Genomic DNA, 15,418 nt, shown 5'->3' on the forward strand with positions numbered 1-15,418 from the left:
TGCTCTTTTAGGCCACTAGATTAGTGCAGATTTGTTTTCTTTTCAGAATAACTTGACCTTTACAGGTACCATAAGTGGGGATGTGTGTGTGTGGAAAGAACACGTTCTAGTAAGAATTGTGGCCAAAGCTCATACGGGCCCTGTGTTCACCATGTACACCACATTAAGAGACGGCCTCATCGTCACTGGAGGCAAAGAAAGGCCGTGAGTGCTGCTCACTTCCTACACTATATTACAAATAAGAAAGCTCACACTACTGTCATTAATTAAAAGGGCTATGTGATTAGATTAATGATATTGTGATACCATGACATTAAAATTCTGGCTACTATCATCAGTATTTGTGATCATATCGTGTTTTACCGATAAAAATGGAAGAAAATGTAAAAACAAAGTTAAGACAATTAAATGAATCAAATGACAGCGGAAACAATCATAAGTTTCTTCAACAGGTCAAAGGAGGGAGGAGCCCTGAAGCTCTGGGACCAGGAACTAAAACGCTGCCGAGCGTTCCGTTTAGAAACTGGCCAGGTCATTGACTGTGTTCGCTCTGTGTGCAGAGGAAAGGTACAGCTAAAACTGCACTCAATTAAAGGTCCAGCTTGTTCTCAAACTTCAGCTGTATGTTGACATGTTTCGCTCATTCCTGTGTCAGGGTAAAATCCTGGTGGGGACCAGAAATGCAGAGATCATTGAGGTAGGAGAGAAAAATGCAGCGTGTAACATCTTGGTGAATGGACACATGGACGGACCAATCTGGGGCCTGGGCACCCATCCCTCCAGAGACGTATTTCTGTCTGCTGCAGAGGACGGCACTGTTCGTCTATGGGACATCCCTGAGAAGGTCAGCACGGTTTAGTCGACCTCTCCCCAACATCCCAGTTCTTCCCAGTTCATCCAACTTTAACAATCCTTTAATTGTGACATGTTAAGATGATGTTTTCATACTGAGTCAATATTGTAAGTAACAAGTGTGTTGCTTTTCTCGTGTGGTGGAGAAACAGAAGATGCTAAATAAAGTGAACCTGGGTCACCCAGCACGCACTATCAGTTACAGTCCAGAAGGAGACATGGTGGCCATCGGCATGAAGAATGGAGAGTTCATTATCCTGCTGGTTGCCTCGCTCAAAATCTGGGGCAAGAAAAGGGACCGACGCTCTCCTATCCAAGATATCAGGTAAAAATAGCAAAGTGAGGCTCTTTACACAGAGTGCTTTAAGACTACAGATGAGTTGGAGAAGTGGAAAATAAGGCCAATATATTGGTAAGCCAACATTATCTGGACAATATAGGTCCATGATCCATCACATTACATCTCTATCACCTTTCAGTTTTTCCATATAAACTTTTGTGAAAGATTTTTTTCGAGAGGAGAGTGTATATTATACAATCTTTAGTGTAATTAACAAACACTGTCTACAGCCCACGTAGCACTGCATCATAGCCAAGCAGACGTCGGTCTGAACTAGTAATTGTTAACAGTACTGTGACACAACGTACCTTAAGAGCCTAAAGGGTACAATTGCATTGTCATATCAAAGTCTGGGCTCATTTTAGATGGGAAAAGGTTAATTTTAATTACAGTTCGAAATCATCTAATATCCACCTCCATTTTGGTAAATGTAGAATTTCCCTCTTTAAATATGTAAGGGTTTCATCTACAGACTACACTGGATCCAATCTACTGACTGGATACTAAGACAGGTGTTTTGTGACATTGAATGTCTGTCTTACAGGTTCAGTCCAAATTCGCGCTACTTGACCGTAGGCTCTACTGAGTGTGCAGTGGATTTCTACGACCTTACGCTCGGCCCACAGCTGAACCGCATCAGCTGCTGCAGGGACATCCCCAGCTTTGTGATGCAGATGGACTTCTCTGCTGACAGCACCTACATCCAGGTAAAGACTTGTGCAGTGAGAGGGTGTGTTTAAGTCAGACAGTTGCTGGCTGTGAGGTCTCCTAATGAGTAATGCCTTGATACAGATCTCCACAGGATCTTATAAACGACTCGTGTACGAGGTGCCGTCTGGGAAGCAGGTCACAGAGCAGTCCCATATCGACAGGATCACCTGGGCCACCTGGACAAGGTGAGAGGCGCAACTGTACAACTGAGATAAGTGTGCCAAACAGGTAATGGTTAAAGTACATTGTGAGCTCAGAATTGAAGTCCTCTCTCTGTCTCCAGTGTCCTTGGGGACGAGGTCGTTGGAATCTGGTCCCGTAACACTGACAAAGCAGACGTCACCTGTGCCTGTGTGTCGCACTCAGGCCTTAACATGGTCACAGGCGATGACTTTGGAATGGTAAAGCTGTTTGACTTTCCATGTCCAGAGAAGTTTGTAAGTATGATTGTTAAATATTATTATCACTGTGTGTTACTTTGTCAACAATAGATTCTTGATGATGTCTCTCAGTGCTTTTCACTGTGATAAATCTGCAATCCCTGAAAAATGATCTACAGAGGCTTTAATGTGTGTTTAATGTTATAAAATCATCTTTGATTTCCACCTTTGACCCTCGTTCAACATTCTTTTCCATTACTGAGACTCTTGTTTTGCTGACTTCACGATGACTAAAAGACCGTGTTTCTGGCTTTTATTTTGTCCATTGCAACTCAATGAAGCATTTCAGTTCCAGTCCATCATTAGATGAATCTGATGTCCCTAGTTTAAAAAGTATACCTTGTCAATGATGAGCATGTGTCTTCTTTTAGGCCAAACACAAACGTTTTCTGGGCCATTCTGCTCACTTGACGAACGTGCGCTTCACTAACGGAGATCGCTATGTTGTTAGTGCTGGTGGAGACGACAGAAGGTAGGCTCCAAATGAAGACATAGATAACTACCTAATTGGCTTTCAATATGATGTCATTGATCCTCTCCTTTATGTCCTTTCTAGTGTCTTTGTGTGGAGGTGTGTCCATGCCCATCACTGAGGACAACACTTCATCATTCTGCCTCAGAAATTCTCCCAGCAATGCTCCTCAGAGAGAAAAAAAACTGCTTTAAAAGAAGAAGAAAAGAATAGGAGAGTCCTGGCAGCTTGTTAATGAGTCGATGTGTTGATCTTACTGCCTCAAAACTAGGTGCATGCATGTGTGCAAGGCTCATTTAAATGACGGCATCAGTTGTGATTGTGAACAAAGACAGAGAGCCTATAGCCCTGCTCCTACTCCATCACATCTTCATTGAAAAAAAAAAAACCAACCTCTTATACAGTATGTGCATATCATTACAGTGCAGGATTTTTTAAATGAGTCTACGTGTCCTGAATGGCATTTCTTTTCTTTTTTTTTTGCCACTTGGAGGTCTAAGAAATTGTGTTACTGACAATGCCATTTTTGAAAACATGTAGCAAACTGAATTGGCCTTATCTGAGTGTTCAGTTTATGAGGGTTTGGATTTTTTTGTATTCTGTTGGTTATTTTTTGGAATCATGGAGTCAATTGTTTATTCCATTTTTACTAGTAATTCCAAATCCTGTGGCCTTCCTCCTGAATGTAACATCCACTGTTATGTTCTGGATGTCAGCATGCCAAAGCATACTATGCACTGTACACCAGACCTGCTCACTGTGTTACCCTGACGGTTCATCTATGGTTTGTTTCTGTGGTTGTGTTGTTGACTGGTTGACCTCAAACCTCCCTCGGCAGTGTTTCCTCTCATGACGTTAAACGTGTGCATACTTGTATGAGGATTTGTTTGTGGTTAGTGGGTGTGCATGTCTTACTGGAAGACAATCCGTCTGGACCAAATTCCTCAGAAAACAAAAAAAGAACAGCTGTACATTGATGTTTCATTGCACTGTTGCAAATCTTTGGGTCATTCTTCAGTGTGCTGCTATGACGTAATATTGTCGCATTTTCAAGAATATGAAGTGTGACTTTTTCCAATCGTAAGCTAAATGTTTTGTGTAATCAGATATTATACTTAAATGGAATGTTTTATCAGAGAGAAATTATGAAAAGTGCAAAACATTTTGCTTCTCACTACAGACTAACTACTCAAAAAATGTTGCTGCATATTTTGATTTACATTATACCAGTGTAAATAACATTTGTACATATTCTTTTTGTATATTTTTTGTGAGATGTTTCTTAAATTCCACTTTAATAAAAAAAAAAGAAAAAGAAGCAACCTTGACTCTGAGTTTTAAACTTTGAGTGATGGGAAATTAAAGACAGTGCCAAAACAATAAATCTACTTCTGTTAATGCAGGATTATTGATTATTCTAATTTAATCACAAAATGCCCCATGCAGACTTTTTGACTCACAGTTTGCATACAATGGCTTGAAATGAGAGGATTCATGGATCTGTTATTCAATTAGTTTTAATGAAACAAATTCAATATAGCTTAGCTCTTTTGACTCATAATCAGGCCTATTTACACTTTTACTTACAAAGGAGAATCTGAACACTGACTGGACCTTTTCTTTATGTACATGACCAATCACAGTTAAATAGTGTGGCTGTAAATGTGAATCTTGATTTTAGCTTTCTGTAACAACAGGGAAATTTAAGAGAATTGGAGTAAGAACTTAAAAATATCAGCAATGCTCAAGTCTAATGAAACACGCCAACTTAGCAGTATAAAAGGATCATTTCAACTTTTAAAGACAATAGCATATTGTTTAAATTATTTGCAGACCGTGTGTTTATTTCCAGGGCCATTGATCAGGCAGAGTACATTTGAATTCACTATAATAAAATGTGTAACTAATTGTCTAATAAACCAGCATGTGTCGGTAATAAGTTATTTAATGCAGTAATGTAAAGTCATAGTTTGACTGAAAAGGAGCTTCCGCAGGAGCAGCCGTGATCAGCTTGAGGATTCTTGAGCACCAGGAAGGCAGAGCGGATCAACTCTTGGCTGAAATCCAGAGTGGCTCCTTTCACAAACTCCAGACTGTCCTGATCTACAATGACACCCACTTCTCCCTGCAGGAACACCCTGTAAGGCAGAGCAGGGAGGGAGCAAGAGGAAACAGAGTTAATACAATAACAACAAACAGAAGGAGAGTACTAAACAATATGTGAGGCAGATTACATGTCATCTTCGTTCTTGGTATTATCAATAGAAAACTTGTACTGGAACCCAGAGCAGCCTCCTCCCTCCACATGTATCCTCAGGTACTCTCCCTTCTCTGTTATCTCACATAGTCTCTGTTAAAAGAGGGACATAGACAGGGTGGAGTCATAAAATGTATTTTACAGCTCATTTAATATAATAATAAGTCCAAAGAAAAGGTGCTTAGTCACTGGTATCTGCTCACCTTGACACATGACTCAGTGAGAGACACTGTCTCTTCAGATGGACTCTCCTTGTTTGAGGTGCTGTAGCGCTGTATCCCCTCCTTGTAAAGTGGGAGTGAAGCTGAAGGAAGCCGGTGGAACTGTTGTCCCACATTGCTGTTGTGGAGGAGAGTAGATGCCCTACAAAAAAACATAAACACAACAGCAGGAGCACATGAAGCGTTACTGCCGCTAGCTCGTTACAGAGTCAATGGTAGCATTAAAGGCTAGCTTGCTAAAAACCCAACCCCTCAAACAATGTCTATGTTTTTAGTGAGACCCTTATAGCTGTCTACAGTACACGGATAATAAAACTTACCTAGCAAGGCTCAATACTTTTGACTTTGACGCAGTTATCATAGCTCTTGTGGCGAATGACATCTTCCATAACAAATGTTGGTAAACCCACCCCCAACGGTCGACAAGACTCAACTCGCATCACTATTGGTTAAAAATGTTCCTCTATGATCACTGGATTTGTCAATCTACCTATCACTCACGAAGATTCCTTCTACCTTGTAAGGATATTTTACCTGGATTTTGACTATCAGGCACGATTTTTCCATGTTGTTGTCGGCCCTATCGAGATCAGAAAATTAAATGTTTACATTGAGTTGGTGATAATTCGTGTACTTCTTGATATTCTGTTATTACTGCTAAAGCACAGAAGAGGGCGGCGTTTCGTGCTGACGGAGTTTCCTGCCAGGCTTCGTTTCGGGCACTTATATCGCAGCGCTTACTGATAAATGGGCGTATGGTTACTTGGGTCTCGTGACACAAGGAAATAAAAAGTGCTCAGGGCTTAAAAGTCTCATTCTGGAAACCGACTGAGACACCTGTAAGGTAAAATCTGTTCACTCTTTCTTTACAAAACAGTGCTTAATGTTTTTTTTAATCATAATTGAAGGTGGTCAAAGAGTATGTATCATGAGGTCTTTGTAATCTCGGCTGCTCTCTGAGTAATCTTTTAGGGGGGACAAACAGGAAGTCATATGACTTGTGCCCCAGGTCGGACTGGTCTGGATGTTCTGACTTCTCCTTTTTAACTCTTTGTTTTTTTAGGGTCACGAAAGAGAGAAACATGTATGTCCAGACGGGTTTCATCGTTTTACTCTGCTTGATGGGATTCACCTGTGCGGAGCCGGTGAAGTTCAAGGACTGCGGTAAGTTTAATCATATTTACTCGTATTAAAATGTTTTCTTTTCAGTGTTTCATGTTCATACTTTACCTCAAAGTGTTGTCTGTACAATTTGGAAAGTGACTGAAGAAATCAGTCGATGGCATTCTTGATCCCGAAGGAAATTCAACTTGTTTTTGTGGCATATACATTTATATTTATCATATTATAAATGTAAAAATGTCTAGTTTTAACCAAGTTGTCATTATCATAATGACAAAAATGACTAAATGTTTCATGCAATTATGGTTATCAAATGTGTGTATCAAGTTTTTGCAGACTGTTAAATGTCCCTTTTTAATTTCAGTCTTTTATTCATAGGTCTGCGAATGTCATCACACATTACATTTGACAAATAGACATTAACAGCTCCAACATGAGCTCATCTTTGGGGGTTTCAGTGTGATTCCTCAAAGGTCAGAAACATGAGTCTACATTGAATCCTGTTTCTAACCTGTCTAAGTTCAGGAGACTGTGAACGATGACATGTATAAAGTGTTTGGGTCAAGTCTAAAAAAAGAACTGATTCTCCATTTTTACAAACTACAGCTCAAGGGTCTTGACACCATCAGCTTTTTATGGTGTGGGAAGTCTTCCCACTGGGTCACAGAAACTCTCCTAAGGCTGAGTTGGATCCTTGTTGCATGTTGCTGGAACTCTCCTTGCAAGTTTAACAATGCCCCTTTAAACTTGGCTCGTTGAGTCCTCTGCTGTATGAAATAAAGTTTTACAAAGGATTGGGTCAATATAGCTTTAAAAAGAAGTCTGCAAAAGAATGTAAAAAATGTCTCAATGATAATCTGCTCTGTTAAACCAAAAATAAATAATCCCTCAAAATACTTTCAAATAACTTTACATTATGTTGACCCTCCCTCTCACCTCCAAGCAGCCAAGTAATATTTTCCAATCTGCTTTCATGAGCTGGGAAATATCTGACTTTACGTTTTAGATGTTTAATATATTGTCTAATCGCCACTTTCCACCACATGCAAAACATCTTAAGTAGCAATTCTTCATCTCCATTGATGTCCACTAGAAACTCAACTCAATAATCTTGAGTAAAGTTTTGATTATGTGTACATCACACAGCAACAATCAAAACTTTACTCAAGATTATTGAGTTGAGTTTCTAGTGGACATCAATGGAGATGAAGAATTGCTACTTAAGATGTTGGTCACCTTTTCAAAACTTCTCTCCCGTGTCTCTCTTCAGGCAGTACCTCAGGCAAAGTGGCCATTGTTGACATCTCCCCTTGTGTCGTTCAGCCATGCCAGCTCAAAAAAGGAGACTCCTACAGTGTCAATGTGACCTTCACCAGTGGTAAGGGAGCTTTAATAAAAATAAAAAAAACACACGCACGCTTCCTCCTGATATTACAGCAAAGTGGATGTCGTTTCTAACTGATTGATCTACACCTGCGTTAGATGTGCAGAGCCAGACAAGCCTGGCGTTGGTTCACGGTGTTATTGCTGGGATTGATGTCCCCTTCCCCATTCCCAACGAGGATGGCTGCAAGTCTGGAATCCAGTGTCCAATCCAGCCACAGCACACGTACCACTACCAGAATGCTCTTCCTGTGAAGACTGTGTATCCTTCAGTAAGTACTTTATGACATTAGCAACTTAAACATTTTTGATTAGTTTTCTTTAATGAAATGAATAAATAGAAATGTATCAGTAGAAAGCTTTTCTAATCCACCATACTGTACATGAGTTCATATTTTTTTCTTTCTTTATTCTTCAGTCCGTCTGCTGGTCTAAATGTTGTGAAGTCTATCCCGAATGTTCAGAACCTTTAGTATAAAATGGTGTATAAAAAAAAAAATCAATAAAACTACCATATATTGATTTTACTTTTCAATAATGATCATATTTTTGTATTTAAATTTTTCATAAAAGAATAATCTCAGTAATCTATCAGTTGGCATGTCATCCAAACACTGCAATATGCTGCACATTTTTACTGAAGTCCACAAATGTATATCCTGTATGTACTGAGTCACATTCCACTGATCCCATCTAATAACGTGACCTTTATTTTTACATTACGACTCTTAAACTGTGTCAAAGGAACTTTGTTTGAAATCCATTTTCTCATTTCCTTTCTTTTACATTGTGTTTAGTCACGCCTTGTTCACTGGCGTCTCTTCTGTATTTGTAGATAAAGCTGGTCGTGAAGTGGGAACTGAAAGACGACAACAAAAAGGACCTCTTCTGCATCCTGTTTCCAGTGCAGATTGTGAGCTAAAGAACAAACGGTACCTCTGTTAAGTGTTGCATTTAATTTTTAAAAAAGGGATATGAGTGAAGAGAATATGAATGACTTTGAAGATCACATTTAATTCATTCATAAAATAGATTTTTAAGATGTCTGTCACTGATATGCAACACTTAGCGCCCACACTTTAAATCCTGCTAAAAACACACAGCTCTCTTCGCTGCAATCTTGAGTCATTTGTGAGAGTTGTGAATGATGTGGCTCCTTTTTCACTGACTTGACCCTGAACTACATTCCGCCTGAGTGCAAATGTTTTACTGGCTGCTGTGTAGTCTGTAAAGGTACATGATTTACTTCAACTTTTGTAACGTTTCCTAATAAACTTGTACTACTGGAAAACATCTCAAATTTAAATATGACTTTAATAAAGACATCTAAAGTACCACAGTCCTGTTCTCTTTGAATGTGTTACTTGTGCAAAAAGGAAAATTATTTTTCAATTGACAGTGTCCTCCTCAGGCATTGGCTGATTCCTGATGATGTCAGAAAACTTAACAGGTTTATCTCTCCTGAAAGCATGTTGATGCACACGTTGGCTGTGCAGTAATGGAACAAGAATTTTCCTTGCATTTTATAAATCTATTTCCAAACCTCACCTTGGACGACAGTGACTTCTCATACATCATGAGGTCAAACTGGAGACAAATCTCCTTCTAAGACTTTGTCCAATCAAATGGCCAACAGCAAGCACTAAACACCAGCTGTGTAAATTCTTTACATTCTGAGATCTAATCAACAATGAGTCCCTACGTGTAGTGTTTAACTTCCTGCAGGATGAAGTGTTTGAGATAATCAAATGTGTTTTAATCTGACTGACCTTTGGTGTTTGTTTAATCAAAGGTTTCACTTCATCGACCCTAAAGGACGCGTAACAAAAAAAACCTATCTGGTTTCGAGTGTAGGTTGTGAGCTACAATAGAGCAGTAGCTGTGATGAGCCCTTCATTTACTTCAAAGGGACGCTGCTTTGACTTTGCATCAATTCATCAAATTGATTTTCAGATATGCATGGCAGCTTAGCAGGACGTAGCTGCCTGCACACCTTTACTAAAACAAACCTTTGACTTTTGCTGCGATCTTCCACTTTGTCAATTTGTAGCAGTCCACTTTCTGGTTAAGTTGGGGACCTCGGTGTCGACCAGAACATTTGAATCATGAAACCATTGCCTCCGTACAAGGTGTGCGCACACGAACCACGAAGCTAACAGCGCCCCATAAATGACTTAAAATTTGCAAATCTTGTGAAAGAAAAAAACAACTTTGATTTGAAAATGTTGATTCACCATTTGTCACTCACAGTTACAGTTAACGGTGAATGAATTATGCAGTCAGTGGCTGATGAAGTGAGAAGACCACAACTTTCTCCTGGTTTCAAATAACATTTACCTTCCATTATTATTTTTTTCCCCAAACCTGACGAGGACATTTAAAGTGAAGTCTTATCAACATGCAGACATTTGTGGAGTTAAACATTCAGACTGACATCATTTGGAGACTTTATTGGTCTGAGCGAAGGCCAGCAGCAAGGAGTAACAGAAAGTCTTCACACTGACTGTAAGTATGTGGATCATAAGCAGGTCACATGTACAATAAACCAACATTTTAAAGCAGTTCTAAAAGCCCAACAAAAGCTGTGCAGCCTGACGAAACAAATTAGAAGTTTGAGGACAAGACCAGAGACATTTCTCAACCCCACAAAGGATAAGTCGTTTGCATTTGCAGAAACAGAAACGGCTTAAATATATATATGTGTAATGACAAAGTTGAATCTCATCTCTAAAGTACAAGCTTGAGATGGGTTGTATAGTATAGAGAACAGGATCCAAACTCAGAGCCCGCTTAGTCTCAAAAAAAAAAATACAACTGTTTTGTCAAATGAATCCACGTTTCATGACAGCCCCATAAAATACTTTTTTTTTTTTAAATCTTTCAAAAGATTAGGAAATAGGTTTTTTTTTTGTACTTTTCTAACCAAAAGTCAGTCATTAAGGCAGTTTCTGAGTAACACTGAAATATTAGAGCTTCAGCTTTTACACCAGCTGACGATAAACAAGTTGTTTATATTTGAGCAGTAATACGTTCAGAGCTTTAGCACAGGCAGGGCAAAGGTTGGAAACTGGATGCTTATAAAAACGGGTCGCTTCTTGCTCACATCATTTGGTAAAGTACAAAGTGCAGAAATCACAGTCACAGAGGTATTAACACTTGGAAGCGGGAAGATCTTTTCCACAGTGAAGTCAACGACACGATGTTGCAACGTTTGAGAAGCTTGTGAAGACGGCGCTTGTGAGGGAAACTGAGCAGGCACTCGCTCCTTTGCAGTTTGCCTACAGGGCTCATAGAGTTAAAGATGACACCACCACTCTTATTAACCGTCTGCCTGAGCATCTAGGTTACAAGACAGATTGCTATTTATTGACTTTTCTTCGGCCTTCAACACAATCCAACCCCTCATCTTAGCCGTAAGGCTGATTGAGCTCTTTGCTTTTAGTTTTTATCTGGCGGGGTGAATCATGGATTTTCTTAACAGAACACAATGGGTGACAGTGAATAGCACACTATCACTCATGTTGTTCGTCCACTGGTCTCACCTCAGGGCTGTGTTCTCTCATCACTGCTTTATATTTTGTACACAAACGTGCAGAAGTAAACAGGAGAGCTGGACCATTTTGAAATTTGCTGACCATTCAGTCATTGTGAGTTTACTACCTGAGGATGAGTCCAGCCGTGGCCTGGTTGATAATGACTTTGTCCCCTGATATGAGGAGTCTTTCTTGGGGCTCAACATCTCAAAGACAAAGAGATGATGACAGTACTCCTAAAACATCAGCTCACAATCATCCAAAAACCAGGCATTGGTTGGATTGGTGGAAACCGATAAATATCTCAGGATTCAAAACTGACCTTTGAGAAAAATGTCGTCACTCTGCAAAAAGGCGCATCGACATTTGTTTTGTCTGAGGAAACTTTCCCAATTTCATGTTGACAAAACCCTGAGGATTTTGTTCTACGGAGCTTTCATCAAATCCATCTTGTTTTATTCTCGTTTCATGGTTCGGTAACCTGACTCTCAAAAATAAAAAAGCTCTCAATCAAAATGTCAAGTTGACGAGCAAACTTATAGGACAGTCTAAATCCAACCTGATGGATCTCCATTCCTTACAGCGTGTGGCGAGCACTATTTGTAACGGCCGCTTTCATCCTTTAAATGGGGAGTTTTAGCTTTTCCGTTCTGGCGGAAGCACTTTGACCATGGCGGGATATTTTCTGCTTCGTAACAGGAGTCTGTTGGGGGACTTCTCCTTGACCAGATGTAATCGATGCTGTTGGTTATAATCTATGTGGTTTTTGATCGTTCCTTTGAATTGCTTTTATACTCGCTGTATCAATCTCTGGAATGCTGAATTCCTGTCTGCACTACAAATTTACCTTTGTGTACAAATAAAGACATCTTTATCCAACAGACTCTGCACAGCCAACCCCCGAGCAGTCACTAAACTAACCATCATTTGAAGGTATGAAAATCTGAAGAAAGCAGAACTGATAGGGCAGCGGCCGCCTCTTTGAAGTGGCAGCTAGACAGGTAAATGTCAAAGAGTAAGCTTTAATCATTCTTTTCCACTCGATGCACAACTTCATCCTTTTATTGTCCGTTTTGCTTCAGCATCTCCAGCCGCTGGAGCAGAGCGTTCCCGAAGGCTTCTCTGTACCCGGGGCTCAGCGTGTCCAGAAGCGAGTAAACAGTCTCATGATACTGTGTGCTCAAATCCTCGTCCACCTGATTGAAGGCATAGCCCACCACCTGTGAGGCAAAGGGATTTATTGTCTTATAATATTTGAGGTATTTTAATAATATAGACAAAACAAAGAGCATACAAAAAGAAAAGCATACAGTGAGAGATAAACTATCTGTTTATTGTGTATCTTACCCGTAGTCCTGCCTCTGTGAGCTCCAGGCAGTACCTGTTTCCCTCTCTGGTTTCCACGTTTATGTAGGCCACATCCGACTCACTGTTGAGACTCTGTGACACGTGCATTTCGGCGACGGCAAAGAGTACGTCATTGACCACTGCTTCTGCCTCCAATCTCATGTCCTTGACGTCGCCAAGCCCGACACAGTCCTCCTCAAATGAAGAGACGAGGGATTCCTCCGGCTGACAGTCGACCTCCATCCCCTGTGACACAACGGCAAAGTTAGAGACTCAGCTGAACACCAAATGTAAGTGTATGCTGATAAAACCTGCTGACTTCTGCCTGGAAAACGTGAACAGCAGTTTACAAAAGGCAGCTCCTAATTACCATGGCAACAAGCCAAAGTCATAGGACTCTGCTGATGAGTTTATTACACTGAAATGATAGAAAAGAAAGATGGTGCCTATAAAACTACAACATAATAATCTTGTCACACAGACATTCGTTGAGCATTGAGCATCTTTTTAAACAGCTGATCGTATGTCTCTAAAACTCCCACTGAGTGAAGAAAAAAGGAGAACTTGGAACACGCTGATGTTCGACAGATTCTTGTCTCGTGCTATTTTAATTTTGGACTTCCTGCATGAGTGTAAAAAAAAGGTTAATCTACTTTAAGGAATCAACCAACCATGTTTGACCTGCTTTAGTTGTTTCATTAAAGTCAGTTAAATGACTTTACATAAGAACAAATCTAAAAAGAGCTTTTTTTTCCTCAAAAATGAGAAATATTTAACAGAGAATCAGAGAGAAAACTGAAAGACTCATGCTGTCTCAAGCTCCCAGTACTGCTAAGTTCATTACATTCTAGTTTTAAAAAGTTTTAAGAAAAGGATAGGAGATCACTTGCACATTGATGTTGCAATGTTAACTCTAGTTTGTGGCTCTGCAGCTCAATACAATCCTGTTTTACAGCATTACTATCCTGTAGGTATGCCACTGCGTGAATATAAAATGCAAAAAGAAGCCAACTAATCATGAGCAGTGCAGACAGTGTAATCCTTCATATCAGACGAGTCAGCTGCTCTGTTTCACTGGTGCATTTGTTGAACAAGTTCATTCTTGTTTTGTCCCATTTATGTCTGGGTTTCATTCCTTTCACTAAAAGCCTTTTACTGCATTTTAGCGACAGTCTGTTTGTGTCATCATTATATTGGATGAATGCCTTCAACGGGCAAGGAGCCCTTGTTCATGTAACCAGCTACCTTTACATAACCTGGCCCCTCCAGCCCTGTGACAGTGAGCTGATGTGGATGTTGAAGAGACATTTCCAAGGAAGGGAAATGTATTTGTGTCTAAAGCAGCACAAAGAGTAAGAGAACAAGTTGACTGAACCACCACAAAAATCTGATTAGTTAAAAAAAAAAGAAAAAGAAAATCGGATAAACCAGATTAGAATTTGATACTGGCCGTCATAAACATTTGGCATTTCTAACATTTTCAGGCTGGATCTGTAATGGCTAAAATGAATTAAAAAGCTTATCAGGCTTTAAAGAGAATATTTCGATTTGGCATGTAAGTCAAAGTAGCACTACAACTATAAGAATCAGAAATACTTTATTAATCCAAAATTGAAATTCAGTTGTTACTGTTGCTCAAAACAGAGTACAAACGTATAGAAATATTCTATACTATGATTAAAATTAAATAAGAAAAAGCATAGACCTGATGCATATATATTCTACATTAAGTGGGGGGTTTTATTCAACATTCACTGCCTCAGGGAAGAGAGCAGTGGCTCAATGTGAACACAACAGACTGAATTAGAGGATTATTATTTTTGTAATAATGTGTATGTTCACTTTGAATGTTTATCGAGGTGAAGCTGATTTTAATTATTTCTTAAAGCGTTGACTCGTTTATTGTTTCAATATGAATTTGTATAAATGAAATAAAAAACTTGTGAAGTACCTTTAAAGGATAGCTTCCAAATACATATGTATATAAGGGATTTTTACATGTATACAAATGTACCTCAAATGTTTACTGAAGTGCAGTAAGTGTCTTTAAACTTGTTTTAATTCACAAATTTGCTGGTATCAAATGTGTATAAATCAGTAATTAATAAAATACTGTTAATAAAACGTGTCTTTCATTTTAGTAAATCAACGTCACAGCGACATCTTCAGGACACATTTCAAAACCAAAACATGTCATATTACTGCACGATCAGCCAACAGATAACATTTTGTATGTCTTTAATGTGTGAGTTTCATGCAAATGTCATTATTCTAATAATCCAAACAGAGAGTTAAACTAATCCAGTGTAGTAAACGTGGATGTTAACAAATAAACTGCATTAAATTCCTGCGATGGTTCCGTTAACTTAACTACGCCAGTTCCTTTTTTTTTGTTACAGTTTATCAAATGATTGTACACATTGCATGTAGTGAAAAAGGTCATCAAATTGAAAATCATCTAACAACTGCGTACATCTCTCACCTCCTCGCTTCTTTTCTTCTTCCGGCTTCTTGTGGAAGCTTCGAGCTCACGCGGAAAACCCGTCAAATGAGCTCGTGAGCTAAATAATAACCGCTCAGGGTCAAATATGTGCACTAAAAAAAACCTAAAGATACATTAACACACCCGGGGCCTTGGACTTTGATCGTTTACCGATTTATTTCGAAATAACCAAAAAAAAAAAAATCCTTAATCGTCCCATGGGCTACACCGTTCCGCCATGTTGTGACGTCAGCGTCT

The 15,418-nt window shown here is 39.3% G+C and overlaps 4 protein-coding genes across 8 annotated transcripts in view; 2 read left to right on the forward strand and 2 right to left on the reverse strand.

The window, feature by feature from the left end:
* The window catches only part of eml5 (EMAP like 5), a 36,011-nt gene extending 31,880 nt beyond the window's left edge, over nt 1-4,131 (forward strand). The window contains exons 34-42 of the mRNA XM_079369604.1: nt 47-204; nt 453-567; nt 656-844; nt 1,005-1,177; nt 1,737-1,899; nt 1,985-2,088; nt 2,187-2,340; nt 2,715-2,815; nt 2,900-4,131. Of these exons, the coding sequence (XP_079225730.1) occupies nt 47-204; nt 453-567; nt 656-844; nt 1,005-1,177; nt 1,737-1,899; nt 1,985-2,088; nt 2,187-2,340; nt 2,715-2,815; nt 2,900-2,936 (1,194 nt within the window). The 3' untranslated portion in view covers nt 2,937-4,131. The remainder of the gene's footprint in view (nt 1-46; nt 205-452; nt 568-655; nt 845-1,004; nt 1,178-1,736; nt 1,900-1,984; nt 2,089-2,186; nt 2,341-2,714; nt 2,816-2,899) is intronic.
* A 183-nt stretch (nt 4,132-4,314) lies between these two features.
* isca2 (iron-sulfur cluster assembly 2) lies at nt 4,315-5,762 on the reverse strand. Its single transcript, XM_079369605.1, has 4 exons — nt 5,614-5,762; nt 5,276-5,435; nt 5,050-5,165; nt 4,315-4,953 (listed from the first exon to the last, which is right to left on the reverse strand). The coding sequence occupies exons 1-4, from the start codon at nt 5,673-5,675 to the stop codon at nt 4,779-4,781; spliced, it is 513 nt and encodes a 170-aa protein (XP_079225731.1). The 5' UTR covers nt 5,676-5,762; the 3' UTR covers nt 4,315-4,778.
* Nucleotides 5,763-6,026: 264 nt separating this feature from the next.
* Nucleotides 6,027-9,137, forward strand: npc2.1 (NPC intracellular cholesterol transporter 2, tandem duplicate 1). Of its 3 annotated transcripts, none has more exons than XM_079369606.1 (5): nt 6,027-6,137; nt 6,357-6,457; nt 7,686-7,793; nt 7,898-8,070; nt 8,634-9,137. In XM_079369606.1, exons 2-5 carry the CDS (start codon nt 6,376-6,378, stop codon nt 8,718-8,720), a joined length of 450 nt encoding a protein of 149 aa, XP_079225732.1. In that variant the 5' UTR covers nt 6,027-6,137; nt 6,357-6,375; the 3' UTR covers nt 8,721-9,137. The 3 variants fall into 3 exon arrangements, with proteins under 3 accessions (XP_079225732.1, XP_079225733.1, XP_079225734.1); XM_079369607.1 differs by having other exon boundaries at nt 6,050-6,132; XM_079369608.1 differs by lacking the exon at nt 6,027-6,137 and adding an exon at nt 6,189-6,212.
* Nucleotides 9,138-10,233: 1,096 nt separating this feature from the next.
* On the reverse strand, nt 10,234-15,350 carry gskip (gsk3b interacting protein). Of its 3 annotated transcripts, none has more exons than XM_079370029.1 (3): nt 15,161-15,350; nt 12,679-12,924; nt 10,234-12,551 (listed from the first exon to the last, which is right to left on the reverse strand). In XM_079370029.1, the coding sequence occupies exons 2-3, from the start codon at nt 12,919-12,921 to the stop codon at nt 12,393-12,395; spliced, it is 402 nt and encodes a 133-aa protein (XP_079226155.1). In that variant the 5' UTR covers nt 12,922-12,924; nt 15,161-15,350; the 3' UTR covers nt 10,234-12,392. The 3 variants fall into 3 exon arrangements, with proteins under 3 accessions (XP_079226155.1, XP_079226154.1, XP_079226156.1); XM_079370028.1 differs by lacking the exon at nt 15,161-15,350 and adding an exon at nt 13,049-13,070; XM_079370030.1 differs by lacking the exon at nt 15,161-15,350 and adding an exon at nt 12,998-13,021.
* Nucleotides 15,351-15,418: the final 68 nt, after the last annotated feature.

The sequence above is a fragment of the Symphodus melops genome (assembly GCF_947650265.1).
Source record: "Symphodus melops genome assembly, chromosome: 19".
Lineage (NCBI taxonomy): Eukaryota > Metazoa > Chordata > Actinopteri > Labriformes > Labridae > Symphodus > Symphodus melops.

What these genes read in the sequence shown, in the direction of transcription:
- isca2 (XM_079369605.1), bottom strand. Translation starts at nt 5,675, where the DNA reads ATGTCATTCGCCACAAGAGCTATGATAACTGCGTCAAAGTCAAAAGTA. An exon ending in TCACTGAGTCATGTGTCAAG is followed by an intron (nt 5,166 to 5,275) that starts GTGAGCAGATAC and finishes CTCTTTTAACAG; the next exon opens with AGACTATGTGAGATAACAGA. An exon ending in ACCAAGAACGAAGATGACAT is followed by an intron (nt 4,954 to 5,049) that starts GTAATCTGCCTC and finishes TCTGCCTTACAG; the next exon opens with GGTGTTCCTGCAGGGAGAAG.
- npc2.1 (XM_079369606.1), top strand. Translation starts at nt 6,376, where the DNA reads ATGTATGTCCAGACGGGTTTCATCGTTTTACTCTGCTTGATGGGATTC. An exon ending in CAATGTGACCTTCACCAGTG is followed by an intron (nt 7,794 to 7,897) that starts GTAAGGGAGCTT and finishes CACCTGCGTTAG; the next exon opens with ATGTGCAGAGCCAGACAAGC. An exon ending in TGAAGACTGTGTATCCTTCA is followed by an intron (nt 8,071 to 8,633) that starts GTAAGTACTTTA and finishes CTGTATTTGTAG; the next exon opens with ATAAAGCTGGTCGTGAAGTG.
- gskip (XM_079370028.1), bottom strand. An exon ending in TCACAGAGGCAGGACTACGG is followed by an intron (nt 12,552 to 12,678) that starts GTAAGATACACA and finishes TTTGCCTCACAG; the next exon opens with GTGGTGGGCTATGCCTTCAA.